The 27,596-nt window shown below is 38.9% G+C and overlaps 1 protein-coding gene across 2 annotated transcripts in view; it reads right to left on the bottom strand.

Moving 5' to 3' along the window:
- Window positions 1-27,596, bottom strand: part of CWF19L2 (CWF19 like cell cycle control factor 2) — a 122,513-nt gene extending 94,917 nt beyond the window's left edge. For both annotated transcript variants that reach the window (XM_081799556.1, XM_081799557.1), the window contains exons 1-7: window positions 27,444-27,596; window positions 25,779-25,889; window positions 24,932-25,054; window positions 16,068-16,178; window positions 15,204-15,323; window positions 8,963-9,056; window positions 1,198-1,313 (exon numbers count right to left, since the gene is read on the bottom strand). In XM_081799556.1, the coding sequence (XP_081655682.1) occupies window positions 1,198-1,313; window positions 8,963-9,056; window positions 15,204-15,323; window positions 16,068-16,178; window positions 24,932-25,054; window positions 25,779-25,889; window positions 27,444-27,536 (768 nt within the window). In that variant the 5' untranslated portion in view covers window positions 27,537-27,596. The remainder of the gene's footprint in view (window positions 1-1,197; window positions 1,314-8,962; window positions 9,057-15,203; window positions 15,324-16,067; window positions 16,179-24,931; window positions 25,055-25,778; window positions 25,890-27,443) is intronic.

The raw sequence follows: 27,596 nt of genomic DNA, 5'->3' as shown, positions 1-27,596 counted from the left end.
AAAACCTGATAAGTATGCAAAACACACTGAACAAAGGTTATCAGTACAATAGTATTTAACAGGGGAAAAAAAGACATAAATGTCCCTCCACTGACAATTAAGTAAATAAATACACAGTAAATCCATATAAATATATATTAAAATATTAAGAGGTCATTAAAATGTATATATTTACTGACATCCAACTATGCCTACACTAGTAAGTGAAAAAAGGAGAATGTATTTTATGAGCCTACTTTTATAAAACTATTTTAAAAGCATGTAACAAACAGAAAAAAATCTGGGAAACTGTATACATCAAAATTTAACACAGATTCCTTTTGAAAAAAGAATGATTTTTCTCTCTCACTTTTGCCTGCCCATATTCTTGAAATCTTATTTTCTAAACCTGCTTTTTTCTAGAAATTAAAAAAAAAAAAAAAAAGACCACTAACTAATGAAATACTAAGATTATCCACACATGGTAAATGGGGGAGCTGGTTCTAAAATACCATGTAAAATATTATGGTTCCATTGTTTTAAGAGTGTGTGTGTGTATATATATTTATTTTAAAAATATATTTTTTAGGGCGCCTGGGTGGCTCAGTTGGTTAAGCGACTGCCTTCGGCTCAGGTCATGATCCTGGAGTCACAGGATCGAGTCCCGCATCGGGCTCCCTGCTCGGCAGGGAGTCTGCTTCTCCCTCTGACCCTCCCCCCTCTCATGCTCTCTCTCTCTCTCTCATTCTCTCTCTCAAATAAATAAATAAAATCTTAAAAAAAAAAAATTTAAAAAAAAATATATTTTTTAAAAACCTGTTATATTGCAAAACTCTGGAGTATAACAAAATCTCTGGAATAAACACAAACTCTGAAATATATCAAAATTTCAACAGTGTTTATCTCAAGAGGTGTGCCATGGATGATTTCCTGCATTATTTAAATTTTCTCACAATGAGAAAATGTTATTTTTACATTAAACACACACACTTAAATAGTACATACTTAACTTTCATATTCATCATGTCAATAAAAATATGCTACAGAAGTTTACATGATAAAAAAGGTAGACAATGGCTTCAGCAGTCGATAGAGTAGAGATTTAATATCCATTTAATTCAAAAGAGCTTCATGGCACAAAACACTGACAAAGTTGAAGACACTTATTTCTCATATAACTGTAAATATAATACCTATCTCATTAATACCAGTACTCACCCCGTATCTTTCAGCCACAATGTCTTCAAAATTTCTATTCTGTTTCTCAGCTTGTTCCTTCATTCTTTGGTAAGACTTCCTCAACCAGCTTAAGCCACCATCTTCTACTACTGAAACTAAATTCCAATACTAAATGTCAGTTATACTCTTCATGTGGTTATAACAGAATTAGTATTTATTGCTTCTATAATAATTTCTAAAGTATAAATTAGATATTTTTCCCAGAACACATAAGAATCATAAGTGCATTTAAAATTCAACATATTATTTTTTTTATTTTTTAAAAAAGATTTGAGAGAGAAAGCACAAACAGGAGGGGCAGAGAGAGAGGGAGAAGGAGAGAATATCAAGCAGACTCCATGCTGAGCACAGAGCCCGACGTGGGGCTCAATCTCATGACCCTGAGATCATGACCTGAGCCAAAACCAAGAGTTGAACACTTAATCGACTGCGCCACCCAGGAGCCCCTCAACATATTATTTATATACCTACCTATATGTGCAAGGTACAGATTTTAGGGACTGAGGAAGGCCAAAATAAATAAAGCTATCCACAAAAAAAACCTGCAATCTAGGAGTATAAAGGTAAGAGTATAAAACCAATAATAAGGATATTATGTAACAAAAATTAAAAAAAGATGTAAGTAATTATAGAAAAATGAGAGAGATGAATTATTTCTAAATGGTAGGTCAGGGAACATTTTACAGACCAGGCTTAAAACAATGAGTGGGATTTCTATAAACAAAGATAAGAATGGGCAGGGCATTCCCAGAAATAAAGAATAAAAGTACACACATAGCAGGGAAAAAGCTACCTCAGATACTGCATGAAGAACAAATAAGGAAATTACAGATGATAATACTGAAACATATATTAAAGCAAATTATTCTATGCAGTCATGATTACCAACTACGAAAATCTGAGGGCCCTCAACAAACTTTATTAAGCACTTGTATTTCTTCTACACACCTCACACTTTTGATATGCATAAAGAAATCTAAGCAATTAACTTAAGTCAAAACTCTGTTCCTGATTTTCCTTGTCCAAAAATAAGATTGCTTTAGATCACCCCAGTTCTATAATCAACAAAAAACACAAAGAAACTGCAAAATACATGTATAAGAATCTTCATAGTGGAAAAGTCTGCAGTAATACCAGCTTAGAAAACAATCCAAATGTTCACCATCAGTAAAATGGATATATAGCATAAATTATGATATATTCCTAAAATTGACCATTATACAGCAATGAAAATCATTGATTTTCATTGATTACAGCTATACATAACAACATGGATGAATCTGAAAATGGGACCACAAGCAGCAGGAACCAAAAGGAAGCACAGTACTTACTATATGATTCCAGGGAAAACTGACTTTGGTGCTAGAAACCAGAAGAGTGGTCACCCTTCTGACAAGAGCATAGTGACTAAAAGGGCCACAAAGGGAGCTTTTCGGGATGCTAATAATGTTCTGTTTCTCAAAAGGTGTGCTGATTACACGGATATTTTCACTTCAGGAAAATGATCAGTCTGTACAGTTAATGACTTGTGTACTTTTCTGCAGGTGTTAAATTTTAATAAAAAGTTTAAAGAAAAAAAAGGATTTTTCAATCCTCTAATTCCAGTCTCACTCAAATCTCAAAAGTTTGTCTTTACTAAGCAATCAGAATCTTCTAAGATAATGGGTCTTTCTTTACAGGTCTAAAAAACTTTGTACTTCAAAACCTAGATCTCTAGTTAACTCAATGATTCACTTTTCTTTCAAGTTTATTTTGCTCTTGCTCTCTTTTTCTTATTTTATATAGTCTGTGAGCTCAAAATGAACAATGCAATTAGTGAAGGAAGTTAGTCTAAGTCCTCAATTTACACAAAGAGAAATCCACTATCATTAATACCTATGTTAATGTCCCAGCTACACAAGTTCAGAGTTATCTCTGAAACTGATAAAATGCTGATGGGCAGAGTGAAGATTTCCTGAACAATCACCAATATATTAACATTGTTCAGAGAAAAAAAAAATCTCAGAGAAAAAGGAAGACTTTTATTCTTCTGTGTTAACATTTATCAAGGAAATCAAACAAGAATAAAAATTTTCAGTGAATTCAGTTATGAATAAAATTCACATCTTAGAAATATTTATATAATATCATCTTTAGTTGGTATGTTCTATTTCAATAGTCTTATTAATCTTATAATTAGAGATACAATAAAATATTTTTAACAAGAAAAATTTTCAGATATTTTAAAAGCACATAAAAAAAATACCAATTTGCAGCACCATCCATCATGAAATTCAATCTAACAAATATTTAGTAAATATTTACTATGAATATGAAAATGTGTTAAACATAGTAGGAAGTAAAAACATGAATAAAACATAGTCCCTAATCCACTATGCTGAGATAAAGATATATCATATAACTATAATAAACTCACTAGTATACATTTAATAAATACCTGTATCTGAAGCAAAAACTTAAAAGAGACTAAAAGTATATGTTTCCCATCATAATTAAAGGTTATATTGGTGGACACAAAATATAACCAAATGAATCCAGGCTGCATTCCCCATTTTTCTCAGAAGATAAATAATAAAAAAAAAAAAACTAGCAATAAGCTAAGTATCAGGAGACCTAGATATTAGTCTCACTGCTCCTACAAACTAGCTGTAAGATCTTAATCAAGTCACTGACTTCCTTGGACCTTTGCTTTGGTAATATAAGGCACTTGATATAAGCCGCTTGTGAAATTTCTTCCAACTCAAAAGATTCTAAAAGAGAAAGCCAAAAAAGAGAGTGAAAATATACACAGAAAGAACAGAAATACATCAGAACAGTCTGTAGGCAATAATTTCTACTAATTCCAGAGTAGCAAATAGTCTCATAGCGAAGAATCCAAAGTAACTAAACCCGGACGAGCCACGAGAAGACCTGGGTTCTAGGGCCACTCGTATGACTACGTGCAAGCTAGCCAGCGGCTCTCAGCCTGTTTCCCGAGCTATAAAATTTAGAACAATAACACCTACATTGCTATCTTCACACGGTTGCTAGGAAAATGAGCTCATATGTAAATGTGCCATGTAAACTTTAAAATTATACAAATATTCCCATTACTAAAATATGGTTAAAAATAATTCTGTAGGAATGCTGAGAACAGTGTACTTACTTGTCCTTTTTTTTTAAGGAAAAAACCATCAAGATTAATGAATTAATTTTTAAAAATATGGCACCTCAACCATGACAGAAAAACTATTGATAAAACCTTCCCAAAACACTTCATCATAAGGACAAGTATTTGACATTGTCATCATAATTAAGTATTTACCGTTTCCCAGATATTGAGCTGAACGCTCTTCTCACCGAATCCCCACAACAGCCCCGTGAGACGGGCGCCGTCACTCACATGAGTAAACTGGGGAGGCGCGGGCTGCAGGACGACAGCGCTGGGCAAAGCTGCCGCGGGGTGACCTGTGAGGGCGCTAAGAAGGCAACTGATGAACTGTCCTTGCACGACTTCTCTGGAGAGGGACAGGCAGGTGGAGAACGGCGCTGGCCGCTGGCCCCACACGGAGAGGGGTACCCGGTACCCGGGCTCCGGGACCGGCTGCAGTCCCTCGGGGCTGTGCTCGCCTCCACACTCGTGAGGAGGTGGTCTGGGAAGCTCCCTTCCTAGCACTTACAACCCCTGCTTATTCTGTACATCCTGTGGGAGTCCCAGTGGTTTCCATTCGTGTTCTAGCCAGGCTCCCTGGCTGCCTTGAGAGGTCCCTTCTGCCTTTCTGGTGACAAAATGATGTGCTAACACACATTTAACTCTTAAAAACAAAAGCCACAGTAAACGCATCGGAGATGATAGTCACAATTTCTCAGAAAAGGCTGCAGGCTGAAGGAAAAGATAACGTGGACGCTTACTTGCTCAAGTTCACGGATGAGGATTCTGAAGGATAACCCCTGACCTGCCCACACCAGAACACTGATCCAGAATCAAAGCTTACGTATCAGGGTCAAGCCCTACTGCTACCTGCAACAACAGACGCTATCTCAGCAACTCTCAAGCAAGATGGGCTTCAAGCATGGACGGGAAATGTGGTTTATTCTGATCACCTCTAGGCTGATTTTCTAAATGATCTGTGCAACTGTTTCTAGACAATGTGAAACTAAGGAGCCTTCTGTACAGGTTTTAGAGCTATTTGCCTCAAGAACCTGTTGTAGGTTATCAATTTCATAAGTACTTATTTCTGAAAACATCTTTTACTGTAAATTTAGGTTGAGAGGCAACATCCTCTGAATGCTCTGATACAAAGATGCACGGTTGTTATGAAAATAGAGTTGTATTTAATGCTGACTACTACCATTCCTACGTGGAGCGTGTGTTATGCGAAGACTGAGAAACTATTTTTTTCTTATATAAAATACAGGTGCATACATATTCTGTAGGCAATATTCAATAAGTGACAATTTATCTTTCTTTTTTCATTTCTAAACCGAGCTTAACCAGGTAATAATGAAAAGAATGATAAAACAAACACCATTCACTCACCAAGATGCTGTCTTTTCATATTTTGCTTTACACAGTACGTTGGCTCGGTAGCTTATCATATTATTCACTTAATAAAGGTATTATACGAGCTGCTGGGGATAAAGGTAAGCAGCAAGGGCCACTCTCTACCCACACAGAGCGGATAATCTCATCAGAGATGGGTGTTCCAATAACCATGTGAATACGTGTGAAATCACTACTGTAATAAGGGTCTTGAAGCCAGGGACGCTGAGCTTCCAGCACATGGAGCAGCTCACGGCCCTAGTGTGGGGGTCAGGAAAGGCCCCTCCGAGGAGGCTGCAGCAGTCTCACACTGAAAGACGAGGAGTTAGCTAGGTAATGGAGGGGAACCTGTGCAAAGGCCCTGTGAGCCTGTCAGCAAAGGTCTGCAGGAGGAGCACCAGCCACCAGAGATCAGGGCCGCCTGGCCTCCTAAAAGCTGTTTGCTTTTACCCCAAGAACCACGGGACGCCCTTGAACTTTAGAGGAGGAGGCCTAGGACAGGATTGGTCTCACTTTCTGAGAACCCATTATGGTTGTCTTGCGGAGAACGGGTTAGAGGGGCAGCAAGCAGACCGCGGAGGGACCGGCAAGGGCAGAATCAGGAGATAACGTAGCCCAGGGGTGGTGCACAGGAAAGCAGACTTGGTTCAGATGCAGTTAGCAGACGTTTTTTATGCTTTCCATTCTTTCCATTTAATGCTGCCTAAAGGACATTTCCCATTAAAAATATTTTAGGCAAGAAAATTCTGATTTGCTTTAAGCTTTTGAGTTGCAAAATTTGCTTCCGTAAGCAAGGGTGAAACCTCTGGCAACAAAGAGTAACAGAAAAACTCTTACCTTCTATCTTTAAAGAATGAGACTTAATAAGTTAATACTATATTGAATCATCCTGGGTTTTTTATTGTGTGTGGGTATGTCCTCATGCAGCTATTTTCCTTAACTTCTGGATGTGCCAATTTGGCAGAAAATTAAATGCTTGAACTTGACATCAAATTAAGCTGGCTGGTTTTAAATAGACTTTTTCAAATACAAATTACATGCTCACTCTAGAAAAAAAATCCAACATAGACATATGACAAAATAAAGGGTGAAAGTACGCCTCGTCTTTCATCTTTGAGAGGTACAGAAGTGCATGCTGGGAAGTGACTGGGCTCTGGAGCCGAACTATTTGGATTCAAAATTCTGGTTTGGATACTTACTAGCCATGAACTTGAAGAATTTACTTAAACTCTTCTTGTAAAGTAGGAATTAAAAACTAGAGCTGTAACTCTGAACTCCAGAAAACACACTGATGGTGACGGGGCGGGAGGGGGGGATGGGGAAACAGGGGATGGGGATGAAGGATGATGAGCACAAGGTGTGTTGTATGCAAGTGCCGAATCACTAAACTGTACACCCTTAACTGAGATTACACTACATTAACTAACTGGAATTTAAATAAAAACGTTTAAAAAAAATGAGTAAACTGAATTCAGAGAGGTCAAGAAACTTTCCCAAAATCACACAGCTACTAAGTGGAAATGCCTAAATTGTAATCCCAAGTAGCCTAACTCCAGACTCTGAGTCCTGAACTCTCCCCCTATGTCACCTCCACACAGCTCCTTCACACTAAAGGGCTAGCACTGTTAGGTGCCTGACCAGCTCAGCCTGACCACTGGTCTAAACAGAATGACTACGCTATCCGCATATGCAGTCAAGCCTGCAGATCATTTAAAACTTAATGTCAACTCTGGGATCTGAACCTCGGACAGACGGAACCTGTCATTTCTCCTCCTTCTAAGTAAGAATAATATGGGAAAGGTAGGTGGTGAAAGCCTGATATGAAGGGGAAAAGAAAAAAGGCTCTCTAAAAGCTCTGTATTAGGTCATTCTTCTCGTCATGTCTTAGATTATGCTGTTTCAGGCAGCTGAAAGATACTACCTACGCTACAACTTTGACTCTTCCACATTCAAGAAGTTGAGAACCTACTGGCTGCAAATACCCAAAGATTCAGTTTGTCACTTCTAAGCGTTCCCCACAGGTTCACTGACTAACTGTCCTCTGACAACAGTGGAGGCAAAAGCGAGGATCGAAAAATTAGCCCGACATAGGAATGGTCCAGGGAGCTAACCTACTGCCCTAAACTTTCGCTTTTAAATTATTAAAAAAAGTATCTCAAAGAGAGTCTTGTGTGACTACAGTTACTATGTTACAATCCAGCAGAGACATTTCTACCCAAGCTGAAAAACAATAAAGAAAATGCTACAATTACTAGCAGCTTCCCAAAACCACTACAGAAAAATTATAAACAAACCTACAGGGCGACTCCAGGGACATGTCCACATAAAATATAAAAAGAATTTTTATGAATGGCCAAAATAAAAATAAACAATACAACAAAAAGCAGAAAACTATTCTGAAAAACCACTAAAAGGAAAAGATAACCCCATAATTGACACTGCCACTCTCTCTGCACTGGGTTAGCTGGGGTTACACACACTTTTCACGGACTAGTTGTTGCAACACGTAACTGGCACATAAATATTTTTTAAATTATGGTTTCAAGTGTGATTATGGGACACTTAAATATTTTATCTCCATCTGCTGGAAAATAACAGCACTATCCTAAGGTAAATAACAAATTTTATGAATGCTGGCAAAGTAGGAGTTTCTGAAGATATGAAATCACATCTTTAATATTTATAGATTTTCACGAAATCTCAGACTTAATACTTTACATTTTGTTAGAGAATTTGTAACAAACCAAAGCATTATTATATCCTCACAGAATCATACTTTGTATTAATCCATCCAAAACAGAAACTCAAATATGGAAAATTATCAAGTATAAAAATATATACAGTTAGTCAATTTGCTCCCAAACATATATAGTCAAAATAATCTTCCCAGGTACTAAATTTAAATAAGGCCTCAAAAGACTGCACACATTTTATTTGCTTTGCCATTATGTTATCTGAACTGTCAGTAATAATCCATAGGTGCTCATAACATGAAACCATATGGGTTCCACATCAGATAATCAATAAACTTAGTTGTTTTGCAAATACAGAAACAAACACAGAGAATTGCGGACATAATCAAAACTACTACAGCACCAAGCAGAAATATTTAATATTTAAATAACCAAATCTTGTCAATCTACTAACTAACCTTGGTCATTCCCTTAGGAATACCAAGTTATAAGACATGCCTGTGTGGCTACAACCAAAATCTAGAGATACCTTTGGTAAGTGATGACACGTTACAGTCTTCTGGTGGAAGACCTGTCCCCCCATCTTTCCAGTATGGATTCAATTCTCTCTCCAGCAGTCTGGACTAGAACGAAACATTTTCAGAGGTCATTAACTATGTTAATAAATATCTGAGACTCAGTTAACAGTTGTAATGTTGGACAAATATTTAAAACACTCCTAAGTGACACTCTTCTGCAACTCGCAAAAAAATAACATCTAAATTAACATTCATGCCTACTATGAATCAGATATGCTCTAGATGCAGAGGATCTAATAAACAATCAATGTGCCTAACTAAGCCTTTGCTAGCTTATGAGACAGTGAGGAACAGAGACAATAAACAAGTGACTGACAAAGGCTTTGAGGACAGAAGTGCAGAGTGGTAAAGCCACACACAATTTAAACCTCTCTCACAGTGAAAGATCAGGGACTTTCTAAAGGAAGTAATACGTGCAGCCTTAGACCTAAAGAGGGGCAGGAATTAGCCAAATTCTCTTGTGAGGGAAGAATGCACAGAGATGCTCCACAGAGAAGGAATAACAGCATGTTCATAAAACCCTAGAGGAAATAGAAAATTTTCAACGAACTTAAAATTATCCAGACTGTCTAAAACCTAGAAGTATGAGTGAGTAGTGAAAAGAGGCTAGGTTGTAGAATCATCAGGGATGAGGGTCATGTGCTGTTGGGGTTTTATGCTGGGGCAATGGTGAATCATGAGAGTGACTCTGAACTACACAAAGAGCAAAGAGTGGAGGAAAGACTGAAGAAGAGCAAGATCAGAGGCAGAAATCCAGTCAGATGATGGTGGCTACGACTGGAAAAGAGCTGACGGCAGCCTCGTCACCATTCAAGCGCCTCCTGTGTTCCGAGCACTGGGCCAGGCACTGCGGCTCGAACGAATAAGGCAGACAGTCCTTCCCATCAGAACAATGGCAGTCTGGAGACAGGAGAAAGACAATGAAGCAAGTCCGATACGGCTGAGTGCTGTGAAGGTAAAGCATGCTAGAGAGCCACAGACTGGGGCATCTGACTTGATCTCAGAAGGTCAGAAAATGTTTCTTAGAACTAATACAGCAACTAGATGAAGAAGAATGAAGAGAGTTAAATGTTATTTTCTAGTACTATGAACCAACCACAGTACTGAAAACAAAAATGGTGGATAAAAAAAATTTTTTAAGCTTTTAAAGAATATTTGTGAGCTGACAAAACCGTACAGAATCTTCAAAGGACAAAATTTAAGTTCAAGTAGAAGATAAGCAAAACCATAAGGATTTGATGTTTAGTTTGTACCAAAAAAGTTTCCATCACCTCCCTTGTTAGACTACTGCAAAACCTCCAAGGGTCTATAATCAAGGAATTTTTTTCCAGTGGTCTTGTGCAGACACTCAAAGAGATACACATCAGCTTCTCAACAGAACACAAAAGCCTGGAGTTACACACTGAGGAGAACACTTGACAACAGTCCAGACAAACTGTGAGATATTATGTGAAAATATACAACAGTAAAAGGACTGGATGTCTAAACAACTACCAGCAATCAGTAAGAAAAAGACAACCCTAAAAGAAAAATAAGCAGAACACAATAAGCAATTCGTACTATAAGAAATCTGAATGACAAAAAAAAAAATGAAAAGATCTCTCACAGTAATCAGTCAAATGCAAATAAAACAATGAAATGTCATTTCTCACTCATTAATTAGCATGACGAAAATTTAAAAGTTTGACCGTATAGATACTAAGTATGGTAAAGAAACATACACTGTTGGTTGGGGTGCCTGGGTGGCTCAGTAGGTTAAACGTCTGCCTTTGGCTCAGGTCATGATCCCACGGTCCTGGGATCGAGCCCTGCATCGGGCTCCCTGCTCAGCGGGGAGTCTGCTTCAGGATTCTCTGTCTCCCTCTCCCTCTGCCCCTCCTCCCTCCTCTCTCTCTCTCTCTAATAAATAAATCTGAAGAAAGAAAGAAAAAGGAAGGACAGAAGGAAGGAAGGAAGGAAGGAAGGAAGGAAGGAAGGAAGGAAGGAAGGAAGAAAGAAAGAAAGAAAGAAAGGAAGGAAGGAAGGAAGGAAGGAAGGAAGGAAGGAGAGAGAAAGAGAGAAAGAAAGGATAGATAAATACACTGTTGGGGCAGTATAAGCTGTTACAATCTCTTTGCAAGTATTTATAAAAGAAGAGAAGTGCATATCTTATAACCTAGCAATTCCACTTCTAGATGTGCACCAGGGAGAAGTCCACACACACGTGCATCAGAAAATACACACGCGGATCTTCATTTAGCATTGTTTATAAATAGTGAAAAACAGATTCCCACAAAAATGGACATCTACCATATAGCATAGTTAGATGATGAAAGACTACATAGTGATTAAAAGGAATGAACCAGAAATAAAATATATCAATATAAATCAATCTCTAAAACACACTCAGGCCTTCTAGTCAAAATGGCTTATAAAGGTTCCATTCATCACAATCTCTTTGCTCAGGACAAACAGAAAAGATACACAAAATACAAAACATACTTCAGTTCAAAACAAGATAAACATCTTTGTGGACCAGAACAGAAATGTAAAGTGGTAAAGTGACCTGAATACCACAGGCCTTACTGGGCTCTATGTGCGAGCAGAAAGTAACAGCCCTTACTTAGTTCAACTGCTGTAAGGTAATAAATAGTACAAACGCTCCAAGTGAAAGAGGAATGGAGCCAGTTCAGCACATGAAGCCAAGGACTGGGGTGCAGACACCTCCTGCTTGCAAAAGAAGGTTGAGAAACCGGTAGGCATCTCTATAATGGTCTATAGACTAGATCTACAGACACATGCTATCACCCATAGATTATAGCACAGTGCGGGCAGAAGAGGCCCAGACGACAAAGACACAGCCTTGAGCATGTGTTTGCAAATCTTTTTGTGACCTTCACCCAAAGAGAGACTGTATGTGTGCTTGGATGTGTGTGCTTGGGTGTGTGTGTGTGTGCTTGGGTGTGTGTGTGTGTGCTTGGGTGGGTGTGTGTGTGTGTGTGTGTGTGTGTGTGTGTGTGTGTCCAAAACAAAGGTTTTAGGAAACAAAATGTGGAGTGCCTGGGTGGCTCAGTCGATTAAGTGGCTGCCTTCAGCTTGGCTCATGATCCCGGGGTCGTGGGATCGAGCCCACATCGGGGCTCCTTCTTCAGCTGGGAGCCTGCTTCTCCCTCTCCCTCTGCCCCTCCCCCTGCTTGTTCCCTCTCTCTCTCAATCTCTGTCAAATAAATAAATTCGTTTAAAAAAGTATAAAAAAAGAGAAAAAAAAGTATCTTTATTACACATAATACATGCTGATATTTTATATTTTTAAATGCTGATTGCAATAATTCAATTACATGACCTACATTTTGAAAAACACCAGCCTAGAGCACAAAAGAAATGATATTCTGAAAAAACCAGAAGAGACATAAAATCAACACACTTCACACTGAAGCTTCATTGAAGGACCATCATCAGACTTCTTCCCATTATCTTCATTTTATCCCCACTCCCATTATAAGAATCAACATAAGATTCTAAGGCAAGGTCCATTTATTTCAGTTAAAGAGGAAAAATTTCTTAGTACATATCAAGTTAGGCCTTGAAGGATAAACAAGATGCAGACTTACAGAGAGAAAGAGAATTCACTTAGAAAGAACCAGATGAACAAAGAGGCAGAGCCAGGAATTTGCAGACATATGAGGGAGAGTGATTACACCAGTTTGGTTGGGGTACAAATTACCTAAGAGAAAGAATCCAAACCAATGTGTTTGACTCGATTCGTGGCAGCTCTGGGGTGGGGGGTGGGGGCCTTTAAAGGAGAAGAGTGCATATGGCATCTTTCTTTTCCATGCAAGCTCTGAACAAGTTATAAATACAACAAAACCTTAAGGAAATAAAAGACAAAAACTACCTTTATTGCTGATGAAGGCTAAATTGGAAGAGAACTTTTCTTTCAGTAAAAACCAAATGGGCCTATTCACTGAACAGCACAATGAGGCAGACTTTCCCAGGTGTAGTCAGCACCGAGCCAACCCCACGTCCCCTGACCCCACACATGAGCTCTGCAGGCAGCCTGGTCCATAAGCAGGAAGCGCAGGGCTAAGCCAAGTCTGCCCAGTGCATTCTTTCCCAATTTTCCAGAAGAAAATTTACTCCATATCCTCAAGGACAGAATGAGGAAAGAGGGTGGCACAAAATACCACTAGTTGAGCTTCTTCCACCAGAAACATTAGAAATTTTTTTTTTTTTTAAGATTTTATTTATTTGACAGAGAGAGACACAGCGAGAGAGGGAACACAAGCAGGGGGAGTGGGAGAGGGAGAAGCAGGCTCTCCGCCGAGCAGGGAGCCCGATGCGGGGCTCGATCCCAGGACCCTGGGATCATGACCTGAGCCGAAGGCAGACGCTTGACGACTGAGCCACTCAGGCGCCCCAACATTAGAAATTGTTAAGACATTACCCTTCCCTTGAATCACGAGGACTTCTAAACAGAGTAACACTATGATCAGAGCTGTACTTTGAAAAGATTAACCTGACATCCATCGTAGGATGCTGGGTGAGAAATGAAGAGCTTATTGAAATTGCCCACACAAGAGTAAATCAGGGCCTGAACCCGTTCCAGGGGCCGTCCCCAGTTCATCACACACACGAACTACAGTACACATGAGACAAGTGAGGCACACAGAGAAGAAGACACACAACTAATAAGGGACACTCCAGCAGGAATGAAAAAGATGATACACATGCAAAAGACAAAAACTCCAGAGGCAACTGAGCAGATCCATGGATGCTGGCTCGAATGAATCAGACAAGTTCATATAAGTGTTTGTAAGAAAAGATTATGTTAACTTGAAAGCCTGGAATTCAAAGCTGGAAAGGTGGTGAGCTAAGAAAAAATTATTACCGTTTCTTAGGATAATGAAGATGGTTTTATGTAATCATATTTCTAAGAATAACTGATCACTACTTCAATCTGCTAAAGATATTCAAGGGTTTACTATGTTCTATGGTTTGATATGGAGAACAGGCCTAAACAGGATATGTAAACAGAACATAAGACCACAAGCCAGGTAACCCTAACACACCAACACATCAATGCCCAACAACAGCAGAGCAGGATTTCAGAAGCACGCTTGTCATGGCCTGGATAATCCCAACCTCCAGACCTCACGCAGCTCCACGCACACTGGTCATCCCCCTGGTGCTGCATGTGCTCTCCCTCTCCTCTCTGAACACAAGGACTCCGACTCCGTCAGATCTCAGAGACAAAGATACATTCCAGAGCTCAGTCAAGATGCTCCACATGTTCCATATGAATAGCTGCTTACTTAATAAGCCAATACCATGTACCACACCTGCATTTTCAGAATTAAAATTAAAGGGGGGGGGAGGCAGACAGAAAACAACATTGCTCACAGGACTTACGATCATTCTCACCTTTTTGATTTATTTGTCCCTCTACGGTGTGTTCAAGGTAAAGACGATCTTCTTGTTCACTAATTCTCTCTTCAGGTATATTCAATCTGTTGTTTACTCATTTATTGAGTTTCTAATCCTAATTCCACTTGTGGTATTTTTTATTTCTACAAGTTCTTGTTGGCTCTTTCCCAGATCTCCCTTCATAAAAATCTTTTATTTCTTACTCACATTTTCCATACTGTATAAAGCTATTAAATACTCCAACAGGTAAGGTTTTGTGGGTCTGATTCTACTGTTCATTATTTCACGTGACTGCCATTTATGGACTATCCTTGTATTTTCATATATCTTGTGATTCTAGATTATAAGCTTTCTTCTGGGAAACCTGTGATACCTAAACTGACAGTGTGATCCTCCACAAAGCACTGGCATCCACTCCTGCCAAGCACTTCAAAGTACTATCAACACGAGCAGACTTTCAAATAAAGTCTCACCTTGAAGAGTTTCAGACCACACAGGCAGCACAGTTCAAGCCCGAAACTCTTCTGAATCCAAGCTGTGAACCAAACTCAATATTCCCAACTATATACGCCATGGATTTATCAATCTAGATAGCATTAAACTGGCTTCCTACTCCTGTAGGAAGATTCATCTTTAAGAACTTCTGCCACATTTCATAGTTATCCCCACTAATGTTATTAAATACCACAAAAGAGAATATAATATTTCACAAGTAAAACTGCATTTATATAAATATCTCATTGCTTATTAAAGGCAAATTGGAAGTTAAAGCATTTTCAATACTCTTACCTGTTCCAGGGCTTGGGTTTTCTCTTGCTCTATTTTCCTCATAGCCTCCTTGTCAGCTTTGAGTGATGATAAGGACACAGTTTTAACAGACATAAAATCAACCGTCATCCACTCATCTCTCTGTTTAAAAAAAAAAAAGTTATTTCAATCTAAATTGATTAGAAGTGAACAAAAAACACTTGGTAACAACAGCAGGGTCTCTGGGCACACAAACCCAGCTCAAATCCTACATCTGCCCACCCTGAAGCAAGTTTTTTAGTCTCTCAATGCCTTAGTCTCTCTCCTGTAAAATGTAATAAAATTCATACCTTTTAGGACTGCTTTCAGGAGTCAACCAGAGAACAGATTTAAGGCGCACAGTCTGGTGCCTGACATGGAACAGGCACTCGAACACCAGTCCCTTCCACCTTTCTGTGCCGCAGCTAACAGCATATAAACCGTATTCCCATGGCAGCAAATGAACAACAGCCCCAAATCTGTGAACTCTTCTAATCTAAGTACTGCTAACCGAAATTATGACATGATGCAGTGAAGGGAAATAAAAAGTGACCGAACTCTACTAACTCAGATACAGGTAACAGTACAGAACTTCAGTACACGAGAGGAAAGTGATGCTTTTCTAGCCACAACCAACGGGAGGAAATGCTCTGTGGGACCAGAATAGAGGTCAGTACTCCTTTTCTCACAGAAGAAGAACGAAGTACAAAGACTAAGCAAACAGCATCACTGCCAGAATTATTCATAGAAGTATATACTGTTTTCAAAGTCTAATTTTTCTCCTGAAGCAATTATAACCATCTGTCATTTTAACATTCATCTATTCTTAGCTGTTCACACTTCTTTCTTTAAAATCAGGTGACTTACCTGAATAACTGGGTTGTCTTCTCTTTCTGAATTGTCACCTTTCACTTTCCAGGCCTTTTCTCTGCCAGGAATCTGCGATGGGACAGCCTCAACCCACTCGTCTTCAGAGCTCTAAGAATATTTAGCATATAAGTGAAATTCTCAAACTTCCAGACTTGCATATAAAAATTCTGTGCTGTTAAATGAACTCGGTTCCCTAAAAAAAAATCCTTACAGTAGGCTTCCCCTTTAAAAAGCTACAATGAAAATCTGAACAAAGAACACATAAACCCACTCTTTTGGGATAAGCCCATGAAACACCATGACTGTTGTCATGCCGAGAGAAAGCGAAAACAAAAGATTAGAACTGACAGCAGAGAACTCACTTCAACACAGAGCTTCGGTTCCTACCAACATTAAGCAATACTGACATCTTTGTTTAACTAGAACAAGGGAAACAACACTCAAGTAAAAGACTTTGCCTCTAAGTTTCAAATTTTTAAATTTCCCTGGGTCTAAAAATGCAGAGATCTCAGTTAACAGCCAGGCTGGTAAAGCACTTTGTTACTGTGTTTAAATACCAGATTATTAAATCAGCTACAAAGTATTTAGCCAACATCCCCTATGTGCTCAGCATTATGCCAAGTTCTGGGTTCTGTTTTCCACAAATACATCAATCAACTCCTTCTATGTTAAGTACTGTAATAAGTACTTCCGCATATGTTCTCAAGCTGACTCCTTAAAACTACCCTACATAAAATACTATTTGGTCTTAGAGATAAGAAAGGCTTCCCAAAATTAGGTAACTTGCCCAAGTTACATGGTATCCAAGTAGGAGAACCAGAATAGAAATCTAGATCTTCCTGGCTCTACCATCTACTCTTTGGAGCTGTGCAATGTAAGTGCAGGAAAGATCCTAGAAATCACCTAGCACACAACACTGGCTAATGCACAGCAGAGGAACTTGGAGGCCAAGGGAAGAAAAAGAGGATTTCCTGACTAAGAACAATATTCCTTCATTCCACAAAGTTCTGGATAATTACCTAACTGGAGAACAACAGTATGTCTGGTAAAAGGTGCAATCCACGGGCGCCTGGGTGGCTCAGTTGGTTAAGCGACTGCCTTCAGCTCAGGTCATGATCCTAGAGTCCCAGGATCGAGTCCCGCATCGGGCTCCCTGCTCGGCAGGGAGTCTGCTTCTCCCTCTGACCCTCCTCCCTCTCATGCTCTCTCTCTATCTCATTCTCTCTCTCAAATGAATAAATAAAATCTTTAAAAAAAAAAAAAAGGTACAATCCACGTGGAGTAAACATACCTGTGTGTTGGCACCTCAACTGCCAACTGTCTCCCAATGCAGAGCAGACTTCATTCATTCATTCATTCATTCACTCAGGCTTTGATTTGGAGTTATAGAAACATTAGAACTAGCCAATTACATATATAGTTGTAATTTTTAAGATCATCACTATAAATACGTTTCTAGCCTACTCACAGTTACACTGTCAAATCAATTTTGAAAGGACTGCAGATGTCATGATGAACACAGGGTGATGTATGGAAGTGCTGAATCACTATATTGTACCCCTCAAACTAACATAACACTACGTGCTAACTAACTGGACTTTAAATAAAAACTTTTTTAAAAAAATCAATTTGAAGACTTGGTTCCCACCACTTGGTGTTATCCACTAAAAAGGGAGTTTATAATCTGAAAAAGTTAACACATTCCTCGGGGGAGTGCCAATTTGCTAAGATCATGCTTAAAAAAAAAAGAGTTTACATTAGTGTTCCACAGGATTCTGGTGAAGGCCTTCTTTTTTTTTAAGGTTTTATTTTTAAGTAGTCTCTACACCCAACGTGGGACTTGAACTTAAAACCACAAGATCAAGAGTGGCATGCTCTCCCGAATGAGCCAGTCAGGCACCCCTCGAAGGCCTTCTTCTGAAACTACAGGTTTTCTCTACCCTCTGAGATGTTAACCCATCACTTGAAAGTCACTGATCAGGTCCACCAGCTGCTTCAACACCACAGCCGCAAACCAGCTCCACCCCTGCATAAACCCCAATCATCATGACCTTTAAAACTTCAGTTGAGCTAAACTCTCAGTCACAACTAGTATTCCTCTTACTGGTCCCTGGTCAGCTCTCTCTTCCACTCCCTTGGCTTACTCCCCTTTGAAACATTTATCAGTTTTACATTTACTTGTGTGACTATCTGATTAATGTCTCGTAGTAAGTTCTATGAGAAAGCAACCATATATGCTCTTGCCTACTTTGTATCCCCAAGACCTTGCTTAATACCTTGGCAGAGAGGTGATGCTCATCATCTTCTTACACAACTCCCTCAAGTTTTCTACCAACTCCCATTCCCCACACAGTCAGCAAATGGATCTCTCCTCTTCCTCGATCAATAAAAATGAAGCCACTTTAGCTTCCCCCCAACCTCCAACAAAACTATTTATGCCTGTGCCTATCCTTATCTCCTGTTAACTCTTCCTCTTCAAGGCAGGTCCTCCTCCACAGATCTTGGCCCCAACCACTCCTGTTCCTCTAGGACCATGCACCATCAATTGTCTCCTTCTCTTGCAGCTTCAACCGAAGCTACTGACCTAGAAATATGCTCACGTATTCCCCATCCTGTGTGTGTGTGTGTGTGTGTGTGTGTGTGTGTGTGTGTGTGTGAATGAGGGAGGAAGGGAAATCTTGATTGCCCTTATGTCTCCCTCTAGCAGCCATTTATCTTCCAACTTGTACTCTAAGCCAAATTCTTAAAACAGCAGTCTATCCCCTCTCACTGTCACCCAATCCTCAAACTCTATCATACGGCTTATGTCCCCATTAACCTACACAGCTTCAAAGGTCACCACTGGTTTCCACTTTGCCCAGTGCAGCAGAATGTTTCTGTCTTTATCTCCCTAGACCTCTGCTGAATATAACTCTGGATAACTCACCATCTCAACCTCCATGACCTTTCCTAGTTCTCCTCCCATTCTTGGTTTCTTCTCCATTTCCCTCATGCACTTTTCCTCCTGTGCTCAGCCCTGCAATATCAATGTTGTTTGGGGTTCCATTCTTTGCCCACTACATTTTTTAATCTCTAAACATTCCCCTTTGGCCAGTAAATCCACTCTCATGCCTCGAGCTACCACCAGCTGTGCTGAGATCTTTCAATCTGTCTACCCAAAGTTTCAGTGATTTAACCAACTACCGACTATATTTGGATGCCATGCTGAACTCACTAAGAACAAAAAATTAACCCATCATCTCTTCCGTAAAACCTGTTCCTCCTCCTCTATTACTGAATTCAATTACATGCATGGTACCACCAACCACCCACTTATCCACGTCAACAATCTCAGGATCAACTTACCCCTCCCATCTAAACCTACTATTTTCATTTCCAAAGTATTTCTCAAATACATCATAGAGTGAACACCACATGCCTACCATGGGAGCCCACTTCCATCCCTGGCCACAGCCGATTCGTTCAAAGGTAGGTATCTGACCCAATTCATACCAATCTGAGTTGCTCTCCAGGAATTTGAAATCAAAACTAAATGGGGCTGCTCTAAAACTAAAGAGAAATGGAAATGCACTGGCAGAAGCTATTTTTGTCATGAGGATTAGAATTCAGCAAAAAAACTGATCTGTTACCAAGAAAAAAATTGAACTCAGAGAAAAACAAACATGGAAAATGGCAAGATGATTCATAAAAGCATTCGCAGCTCTAATTCCAGCCATTCCTGAAACTCAGCCGCATTCCCATACCTACATGTCCTAGGACTTTTGTACTCTAATAATAAATTGCCCCTTTTTTCTGAATAAGCCAATTTAAGTTTAATCTCTGTTACCTGCAACCCAGAGCCCCAGCTAATACGTGTCCCTTCCCTTAAAGTATCCTAGATCACATCCTCTTATCTCTCACCTAGACAACTGGAATAACCAAATTAGTTTCCTGGGCTCCAGTCTTTCCTGCTCCCCTTCTTTTTTCCAACCCCCACCCTAAATACACCTGGGAGTAATATAAAGAGAACACATATGACCTCTTCTATGGCTCCCTGTCACAAAGCTCTTCTTCTTTCTTGCCAAAAGAACCCTCTTTTATTTGGAGACATAATGTGCCTCCCTTGCTGGAAACTGAAGACTTATGATCAAGTGTCCAACGACATGGAAATAAAGGCATTATGCGGGACTTTCTGGAAGTCAAATGATGAAAGAGAGGGCATCCTCTTTCTTGTTATCTAGACTAAGAGCTAAGGCTGTAATGCTGAGGGAGTAGCAAAACAGTAGAAGCCTTAGTCCCAGAAGACCACACTAGTCCCAGACACCTGCCTGATTTCTTTCATAGGAGAGAAAAGTTATCTTGTTTAATCAATGACTATACTGTTCTGCCTTGGCATCATGAGATTACACACTGAAATTACGTATCTATTTATCTAACTAGAAAATGAGTTCCCCAAAGGCCTGAAAAAAACCTCTATTTTTGTATTCCCTGTGTCTATACCAGAGTCTGATGAAGAACTGACATTCAGTAAAGGTGCACTAAAATTAATTAAATCCTCTTTTTCTACTCTTCCAACAGCCCTAGTCAGAAACTTTAAGTAGCAGCTAGCATTCAAGCATTTTAAATACCAGGCACTGAATGAAAGAAACCTCAGTGATACACTTCGTATTATTATTCATTCACAGAACAGTGAAACCTGGACAATTCTATAGAACTTGCCTGCCTTCATTCCCTTTCTACTAATTTTGTTTCTCATTTTCACCACTATACGATCACCTCAATACTTTTGCACAATTGCTGTTCCTCCTCCCAAATATGCTATGACTTCATTTCTTCTGCTGATTTTAGTTTCAATCCTCCACCTTACCTTGGAGAATTCATACACCATCAAGCTTAATGTGCCTCCTGACCTAACACAGCTCCCAGAACTCTTCCTCTCATGTGTGGCCTTCGTAATAACCACACCCCTAATCGTATCAGAAAAAAATCTAGAAGATAGAACCAAGACAGCAAGTGCTACCAGTAAATATTAAAGGAACCTGAGGACTTCTGCTTCTGACCATGACAAAATAAACGGCATCAGACTAAAAATACATAGAAATAGAAGTAATAGGGCACCTGGGTGGCTCAGTCGTTGAGCGTCTGCCTTCGGCTCAGGTCATGGTCCCAGGGTCCTGGGATCGAGTCCCACATTGGGCTCCCTGCTCCGCGGGAGGCCTGCTTCTCCCTCTCCCACTCCCCCTGCTTGTGTTCCTGCTCTCACTATGTCTCTCTCTGTCAATAAATAAATAAAATCTTAAAAAAAAAAAAAAAAGAAATAGAAGTAATAATAGAAAATATTTGAAACTGTCTCAGAACATTGTATCTCAGTAATACAGGGCTGTGATCCCTGAAAAGGGAAACAAATGGGGTGAATGCGACAGCTTTTTGCCTTGAAGCACCTCCCAGACCAAAACACAAGGAAGGGAAACTCAAGCTAAATATGACAATCTCACTGAGCTAAGGAAACAGTATTTGTGTCAGAGGATCTTGCCCAACTGTAGGCTACTACAAGTATTCTGAGCACGTTTAAGGTAGGCTAGACTTAGCCATAATAATCAGTTGGTTAGGTGTAGTAAATGTATTTTTGACTTATGATATTTTTAACTTACAATGGGTTTACTGGACATAACCCAATTGAAAATCAAGGAAGATCCATAATTACATTAAACATAAATGATCTAAACCACTGCTATCTAACAGAATTTTTTTTATACCTACACTGCCTAGTACAGGGGCCACTAACCTAGCCAGATGTGATTACTGAGCCCTTAAAAAATTTGGCTAGTGAGAATGAAGAAATGAATTTTCAACCTAATATAACTTTAATGAATTTTAATTAAATTTTTAAAAGCGACATATGGCTACCATATTACCTAGTACAGAAAATCCTCTAATTAAAAAGGAAGAAATTGATAAACTAGGTTAAAAAAAAAAAAAAAAGCAAGACCCAAATAATCAGTCTACAAGAAATACATTCAATAAAACCAAAATAGAAAAATTAAAACTAAAGGAATAAAAAGTGATATACCATGAAAAAAACAAATAATAAAACTGAAGAGAGTTTATTAATATGAAACAAAGTGACCTTAAACAAAAATGTTAAGTGAGATAAAGAGAAACATTTCATAATAATACAATGGCTAGTTCATCTAGAAGATATAATAGTACTAAATGTGTATATACCTAATAAAGCTTCAAAATACATTAGGCAAAAACACAAAACTAAAGGAGAAATAGACAAACTTCTACAACTACAGCTAGAGATTTTAATACTGCTTTCACAGTAATTGATAGAAGAAAACAGAAAATCAGTAAGAATACAAAAGACTTAACACTATTAATCAACTTCCCCAAACTGACATTTATAGAACACTACACCTAACAGCTGAATATACGTTTCAAATACACATGGAATTGTCACCAAGACTGATCACAGGCTAGGCCATAAAATTAATCTCGGTAATTTTGTTTTTGAAGTCCAAGATTCAGAGGGGTTTTACTGTTAGCCTACACATTTGAGAGGTTTTTCCTCTTTCTCTTTTATTTGAGTATAGTTGACACACAATGTTACATTAGTTTCAGGTGTACAACTTAGCGATTTGACAAGTTTATACATCATGCTACGCTCACCACAATGTAGTTACCATCTGCCCCATTACATTGCTATTATAATCACTGACTGTATTCCTTATGCTCTGCTTTTTATTCCCGTGACCTACTCATTCCATAACCGGAGACCTGTACCTCCCTCTTCCATTCACCCATTTTACCCAACACCCCCAGAGCCCTCCCCTTTAGCAAACTTCAGTTTGTTCTCCATATTTATAGTTCTGGTTCTCCTGTTTGTTTATTCATTTTTTTAAAATTCCATTCATGAGTTGCAACAAAAAGACTTATATATATAAACAACCCTTGAACAACAAGGGGATTAAGGGCGCTGACTCCCCACATAGTCAAAAATCCACATATAACTTTGGACTCCCCAAAAAACTTTACTAATAGCCTACAGTTGACCAGAAGACTTACTGATAACATTAACAAGATTAACATGTATGTTATATGCTATATGTATTATACACTGTATTCTTAAAGTAAGCTAGAGAAAAGAAAATGTTAAAATCATTAGGAAGAGAAATTAACATTTACAGTACTGTACTGTATTTACCTAAAAACCATCTGCTTATAAGTGGATCCATGAAGTTCAAACCCATGTTGTTCAAAGGTCAAGCATATTTCCAGGAAAGAAAAAAGAAATATAACAGGACAATGTGTCTCTAATAAGGGAAAGCAAGTACCCTTAATCAAATTACATAAATGTTTACTCAGCCTAGCAGATCTGTCCCCACAGGACAGAGATTCTTAACCTGTGATCTCTGCCTAAATTCCGGTTTTATAAATCCCACTGAAATAACTTTGTATATAAATTTCTTTTTGGAAAAAGGATAACTTAATTTTTTCAGGATCTCAATGGGATCAGCAACTCAATCCACAATTGTGGAAACAGTGCCTCTACCTTCTTTTCACTTTAAGATTTTCTAACTGACTTTGTCCTGAATTACATTTAACAATTTTTTTCCTACCATTACAAAAATATGCTGGCTACTTGACAAAACTATCCAGCTGTATTTCTCACTATGAATTCACAAACTGCATTCTCATATAAGATAGGTTTTCATGAGCCATTTATCATCTCAGGGTGTACTGCCCAAAACTCAGTTCCTAGAAGTACAAGAGGACCAGACTTTAGTCCTCTTTAGTGATCAACTGCACATACAACCCTCTGAAGGAGACCAACTAACCCTCAACATCTCTAGCTCATCACTCTCTAACCACAATGTACCTCTTTTTTTTTTCCCCAAGATTTATTTGAGAGAAAGAAAGAGAGAGAGAGAGAGGATGCAAGCAGGGAGAGGGGCAGAGGGAGAGAATCTCGAGCAGACTCTATGTCCAGCATGGAGCCCAATGTAGGGCTCTATCTCATGACCCTGAGATCATGATCTGAGCTGAAATCAAGAGTCGGAGGCTTAACTGATTGAGCCACCCAAGTGCCCCAACAGTGTACTTCTTTCTTCCTGAAAATCAGTGTGAAAGGTTTACCCTTCCTCTGTGAGTCCTCTTATCCCAGAACTGGCTAGAGACAGAGCCAAGACAGCACTCTCTTCCTTTTGACCCCAAAGATAAATATATAAACATGTCCTATTTTAAAGACTAAAATGTTAATTTGTATTAAAAAATAAGAGCAACAGACTCTCAAATGTCTTTTTTTTTTAAGATTTTACTTATTTATTTGTCAGAGAGAGAGAGCACAAGCAGGGGGAGAGGCAAAGGAAGAAGCAGCCTCTCCACTGAGCAGGGAGCCCGATGGGGTCGATGCGGGACCCTAGGATCATGACCTGAGCCGAAGGCAGACACTTAACCAACTGAGCCGCCAGGCAATCCCTAGACTTTTAAATGTCTTAAAACTCTTTCATTTTTCAGTACTGTCCTTCCCTTGCATCTCCTTCCAATTTTCCAACTACTTCTACTTGATGGCCTTTACTCCCGTCTGGTTCCTGGTGTTCCACTTTTCTTTTCAACATCCCTGGGCAATCCATCCATTCGAACAGCTTCCCCGAGCAATGACTTCTAAATCGTATCCCCATCCTCCTACTTTTCTCTGTAACTTAAGATCCATTTTTCCAGTATTTCCTGGACACCTCCCAGTAGATGTTTGCCAGGCATTTTCATACCCTAACTAGTAATATTTTTTAAGTTCTCATATATTTTACATTTCTATACATTACTCCTTTAAATACAATTTTCTCAAGTAGCTGCTTTGGTTAGCTTTAACACATACTTACTGATGAACTATCTGTTGACTCATTGCTTTTTTCATACTTCTGTTTCCTACTCTTTTTTTTCTTCTCTTTCTTTACTTTTTTTGAGTGTTTATCTTTTTTTTTCTTTTTCTTCAGAGAGTGTTCCTATAAATAATTGTTTTAAAGAGGTAAGGAATTTGGTTTCATCTTACTTTAAAACAAATATTTTGAAGGAAAAAAAAAATCTATATTCCAAAAACTACATTTCCATGAAATGAGACAATACACAAGACAAAATAAAATCTTCTAAGAAACTTTAACAGGCTTCTATAATATAGGCACCGCTAATAAATCATATAGCTGAGCTATCTTTTCAGAAAAATATGAGGGAAGTTTTAGTCTTAATATATTTACAGATTCATCTGACAGATATAATCAAATAAATACATTTATACTCAAATGTATGCACACACACACATACATATACATATATCCTCTGTGGCCCCTAAAGAATTTATAAAAGATTATTGGGTCATATAATATATAACAAGACAGTATAAATTAAAATTATGGAAATGGAAAACAAGAATTCAGACCAAAAAAAACATGACATTAAACTTTAAAATGCATAATTTTTTAGGTCCATAAGTTGATACAAGTGGGCCAGAAATCTGCTAAGCTTTCTACCAGTCAACTCAAGTAACAAAATCTGCCCAATGTTATAATGTCCAAAATATTAAAATATATTATTTCTGCCAGAGATAAAATTAGTAATGCCACCTGTGATAGTCATTCTGTAACTTTTCAAAATAGTAACATAAAGTTATTTCTTCCAATATTAACAAAAAAAGACAGATCTGTTACATCAAGTGAACCTGTTAGTAGTCACCTGTGAGAACTGTTCAATTCGCTCATTCACATCAGGTAGCATCCATGTATCCTCACCCCGAAGTCGTTTAAGTTCTTTACACCTTTCTTCCTTTTCAAAATTGGCTTTAGCCTGAAACAATGAAAAAAGAAAAATTAACTTATCCAATTGCTTTTCACAAAAAAAATAAATAAATAAAACAAAACCATTTTCCACTTTCATATAAGGTCTCATCAGTTATTGTCTGTCCCTTGCCAGGAATTTGCTTCTACCAAAGTATAGGAAAGATTAAAAACAGAACAAAACTCTCCTTCCACATTACCAATCACATCACCAATCTCTAGTGAATCAAGGACGAATCCCGGGACCTATAGTAGATCTTCCCCTCTCCCTAAGCTCCCTACCTTAAATAGGACGTGAATCTCCTTTTTCCTTCACCATCCCACTGCTACTGCCTGAGACTTCCATAACTGTCAGGAGACTGACCATGCCTTCAATCTGCAATGCCCATATCCTTCTACCCAAGCCCCCAAAATGCTTCAGGGAGAATCATCTTTCTAAACCCAAACGATCATATTGCTAATTTATAGTCACCTTTCAACAACAGTCAAATAAAATAAGTTCTTCCTAAGAGGCTGCTTCTGCCTTTTCATTCTTTCTCCAAACTCCAAAGCTGGTTTTGGTCCTTCCCAAACTCTATGCATACCTCCACTATAAAATTTACCTTAGCTTTCAAACCCAACTCGCTCCAGAAACTGCCTAAAATACCAAAAAGGTAAGGATGAAGAATATTTATTATGCATATAGGTTAGATATGCTGAAATCAGAGAACAATACCAACCTTTCACCTATCCAACACTAATGGCCCACTCTTCGCCTTAAACTCTGGGCATAGTCATCATGCCTCCCCGCCTCCTCTACCAGCCCCTTTTCATCTGCATTTATTTAAAACTCTTCCGTCTTAAAACCAATAAAAACAAAAACCCTCACTTGTACCCTATATTGCTTCCAGCTACACATTTTCCCCTTCAATGCCACACTTACTACATCTTGTCGGATAATACAGTTTACTTACCCCCTTCCTTATAAGTTACCTCTATACATCTCCATCTTAGTGAGAAATACAACGTTTCTTAACCTTTTTCGAGGGACTACATTTTCTGAGTCTCTTCTGTCAACCCTTGTATGGATCGGTAAGGATTTACAATAACCCTGGAATCGATACCAATAATAAGACAAGGGAGGGAAACGGTCCAACAATCTACTCCAATGTGCCTCACGTGTGTTTCTGAGAACGGAAATGTCTATTTCAGATACAGAAAGAGCGAGGACTGAGGCTGTCACATGCGCTGGCAGAATCGTCATCAGTGGTGGAGTTCCTCAAAAGTGCACAGATCCAATAACGGAAATATCAAAGAACGGACAAATTAAGAAGTAAGGAAACTCAAGAAAGAAACAGGCCTTCCTAAGAAGAGAATGAGCAGCTGGAGACTACCAACGCATCTAGGGAGGCGGGAACTAACCAAGAGTTTTCGGGCATCCCAAAGGGAGACCCTCACGCAGGTAAGGTGAGACACTGAGGTGGCGAGAGAAGGGGGGCGGGGGAAGGAGAGCCAGAGGCCTGGCTCCCACGAACCGTCCACTCCCACGATTCTAAATGACTCCAACGCCCCAGAACGGAGATACCTGGCGCAACACCTCGGCCCTGGCAATCCTGGTCTGTTCTCTTCGTTCTTCGATACTCTTCGCACTTTCAAATCTACCACTGGTAGCCGCCATTGTTGTTGTCGTAAAACTAGGAAGCCGGCACAAAAAAAAAAAACTCAGTTTACGACTGTC

The sequence above is a fragment of the Leptonychotes weddellii genome, chromosome 11 (genome assembly GCF_054177405.1).
Source record: "Leptonychotes weddellii isolate Sample4059 chromosome 11, ASM5417740v2, whole genome shotgun sequence".
Taxonomy (NCBI): Eukaryota; Metazoa; Chordata; class Mammalia; order Carnivora; family Phocidae; genus Leptonychotes; species Leptonychotes weddellii.
Note: the sequence above shows the minus strand (reverse complement) of the source record. Positions and strands in the feature narration are given on the sequence as shown.